This window comes from Myotis davidii, unplaced genomic scaffold (assembly GCF_000327345.1).
Source record: "Myotis davidii unplaced genomic scaffold, ASM32734v1 scaffold1330, whole genome shotgun sequence".
Classification (NCBI taxonomy): Eukaryota; Metazoa; Chordata; class Mammalia; order Chiroptera; family Vespertilionidae; genus Myotis; species Myotis davidii.
The window spans coordinates 3,089,637-3,092,435 of record NW_006283826.1 but is presented as its reverse complement, the minus strand read 5'-3'; the positions used below and the strand labels follow the sequence as shown (position 1 = coordinate 3,092,435).

At 58.0% G+C, this 2,799-nt stretch overlaps 1 protein-coding gene across 1 annotated transcript in view; it reads right to left on the bottom strand.

Moving 5' to 3' along the window:
• Positions 1–2,799, bottom strand: part of SRRM4 (serine/arginine repetitive matrix 4) — a 127,783-nt gene that overhangs the window by 25,031 nt on the left and 99,953 nt on the right. The window contains exons 7-8 of the mRNA XM_006754149.2: positions 2,710–2,799; positions 965–1,121 (exon numbers count right to left, since the gene is read on the bottom strand). The exon at positions 2,710–2,799 is cut by the window's right edge and continues 8 nt beyond it. Of these exons, the coding sequence (XP_006754212.2) occupies positions 965–1,121; positions 2,710–2,799 (247 nt within the window). The remainder of the gene's footprint in view (positions 1–964; positions 1,122–2,709) is intronic.

The following is a 2,799-nucleotide window of genomic DNA, read 5'->3' as shown; positions in this document are numbered from 1 at the left end:
TTTCCCTGTCTTCCTCCGCATCCTTTCTAAGAGAGAGGCAACCTGAAATCACCCATTTGCTCGAGGCCAGACAGAGGGGTCCCTACCACCTGCAGTCACACCTGCAGACTCCCTCGGGGTCTGTCTGTCCTTAGCGTCTACAACAGGCCGTCATATATTTTACGTTTTGTATATCCCCAACCGCCCCTCTGGAAACGTGTTTACCGATGAGAAAACTGAGTTTCAATGAGGCTAACTGACCTTCCCAAAGCGGCACAGCCAGGAAGTGGCAACACTGGGACCCGCGTCCACCTCCTCTCCACCCCCTTGCCCAGGGGCTTCGTGGGTCGGCCGCCTGGGGTCACAGTCGGACGAGGGCGTGAGGCCCGAGACCACTTGCTCTGCTCTGTGGTCTGTACCCAGACCTCAACCTCTCGGAGACGTTTTGGCCTTTTTTTTTGGAAGGGACTCAGGAGAGCAGCTACGCCCGCCGCCCCCCGCCCCCGCCCTCGCCAGGGCTCTGCAGACCGCGAGAGGATGCAGGGCCATGCAGGCAGGGCTGTGTTCACACCGTGAAGCCATGTCCCGGTGGGCAGTCAACGCCGGGGGCTGGCTGCGTCAGAGACGTGGACTTCACTGATCAGCTGGGGTGCGCCTGGTCCCTCTAAGACCCCGTCCCTTCCTCCCCCAGTGCCTCACACATGCGTTCCCGGAGATGTCACTCTGGAGACTGTCACTATGTATGTTTCAACATCCCCTAGGATTTCCATTTGTCTACCACCCAGCCCAGCCCCAATCCCCAAGCCAAGTGCTGCCAAAGGCTGGCGAACGAGCATTGGGTTGATCTACAACGAGGTCTGAAACCAGGGGGATAGCTGCCCGGAACTGAATTAACGTGTGATATACACTGCCCTCAACTTGTCCCCCCACCCCCCACCCAGGTGTCATGGCCAAGACTGGCCGAGGAGCCGTGCAGAATACTTACTACACCCCTGGCCGACAGGAGGCTGAGCATCTGGAGGGGCTGGCTAGGCAGCTGGCTGGACCGGGCCTGGGGGCTGGCCTTGCCGAGGGTCTTGGAGCAGCGGCGGGAGTGCCTGTGGCGAGACTTCCGCCCTTCCTCGGGGGACCGGCCGCGGTGCCTGGGGTCAGGGAGAGAGACCTGAGGGTCTGTCCAAGGGGAGTTTGGCAGAGAGGAGGCTGAGGGTCCCATAGGATCTGAGGATTAGAGTGTGTTTGTATAAACTCCACACGCATCCATCCAAACATCCACCCACCCACCCACCTGCCCATTCATTCATTCTCTCATTGCCTCACTTGTTCATTTAACAAATGTTTATTTACACACCCGGCCCCGTTTTAGGGGCTGGGATGCAGCTATGAAGACAGGAAAGGTCCCTACCCTGACTCAGTTGAGTGTCCTTCGCACACCTGAGAGGTTGTGTGTGCCGTGCCTGGAGGTGACTGTGTGTGCGTTTGGGCCTGTCCGTCTTGTGTTTTCATGTGTTTGTCTATAAATATAACCGCAGATTTCTGTGTGCCTTTGTGTATGTGACTTTGCCATCTGTGAAACAGGCATCTTACTGTCACCCAAAACACTTGGGGAAAATGTAGCTGACAGAAGTGACAAAGCTGCCTCCTGCAAGCCTGTCAGGCCAAGGTCTGGCTGCCCTGCCCGCCGTGCCAACCAGGGGCACCTCTGACTCTCAGAAAGGGCACTCATGTAGGCTCCTCACTCTCGGCACCTCGCTCACTCGCCCAGGGAAACGGAAAATTCTCCCTCCTCGCCCCCGCCCTCATCCGAACTGAATCTCACCGTATGCAGGGTGGGATCCGGGCACCGGTATTTTAAAAAACTTCCAAGGTGACGGCAAAGGGCAGCCAAAGTGAAGAGCCTCGGCTAGCCCGCGGCCCCCTTGGGATGATTGAGAGAGAAAAGGTACGTGGAAGGGTAGCTCAGTGCCAGGCCCCGTGGGCTTGGAGAGGCATTTCCCCTCCTCCGTGCTCCAGAGCTTCTGAGCGGACTGGGATGCAGCGGGACCTGGACAGTGAGATTTAAAGACCTCCCTGGTGACGTGAACACGTAGCCACGTGAGAGAAGCATTTAAGAAAAAATAAAGCGGCCGCTGGCATCTGGAAGCTGGCCTGGTGCTAAGGTGGCCACGTCAGCAGTTTCAATCACTGGCATCCACAAAGCCACTCCTTCTGTTCTCCTCAGGCCAGACAGCAGCGTGTCAGCACAGGAAGGGCCTCAGCATTAGGCACTTTGTGCTGTGTGACCTTTCATTGGTTGCTTAACATCTCTGTGCTTAGAGCAACCCTTAGTGGGAGCGTAAAGTCCAGAGCCAGACGCCCCAGTTCAATCCTCGTCTGTCAGTCGCTAAGTGAGGAGCAAGTTCCTAACCTCTCTGAGCCTCAGTGTCCTCATCGCTACAATGGGGATCACCACGCACCTATTGTCTACGGTGGTGGAGGGGCCCCTGTAGCTGAGAGTGGGAGAGCCTGTGCTCCCGGTGTGGTCACAGGTACCAAGGAGGCATGTGTGTTGGTTAGTGGTGATGGTAGTTCCTGGAGTGCAGGCAGCTACTCTTCAGGGAAGTGATGCCAGTGCCGGGAGTGGGGAGGGGGCATCCCTCTGCTGGGACAGTGGCATGGGAGGCAAAGCTGATGTAACAGAAACTGGGCTCTGGGCAGCGGCTGGGTGAGGGGCCCTTTGGGGCGAGGGGCTACCTGCTCTCGCAGCTGGAGGACCGGGACTCCGAGCTCTGGGATCGCGAGAGCCTGTGGTGGTGGCGATGGCGGTGAGACTTTCGGGGCCGG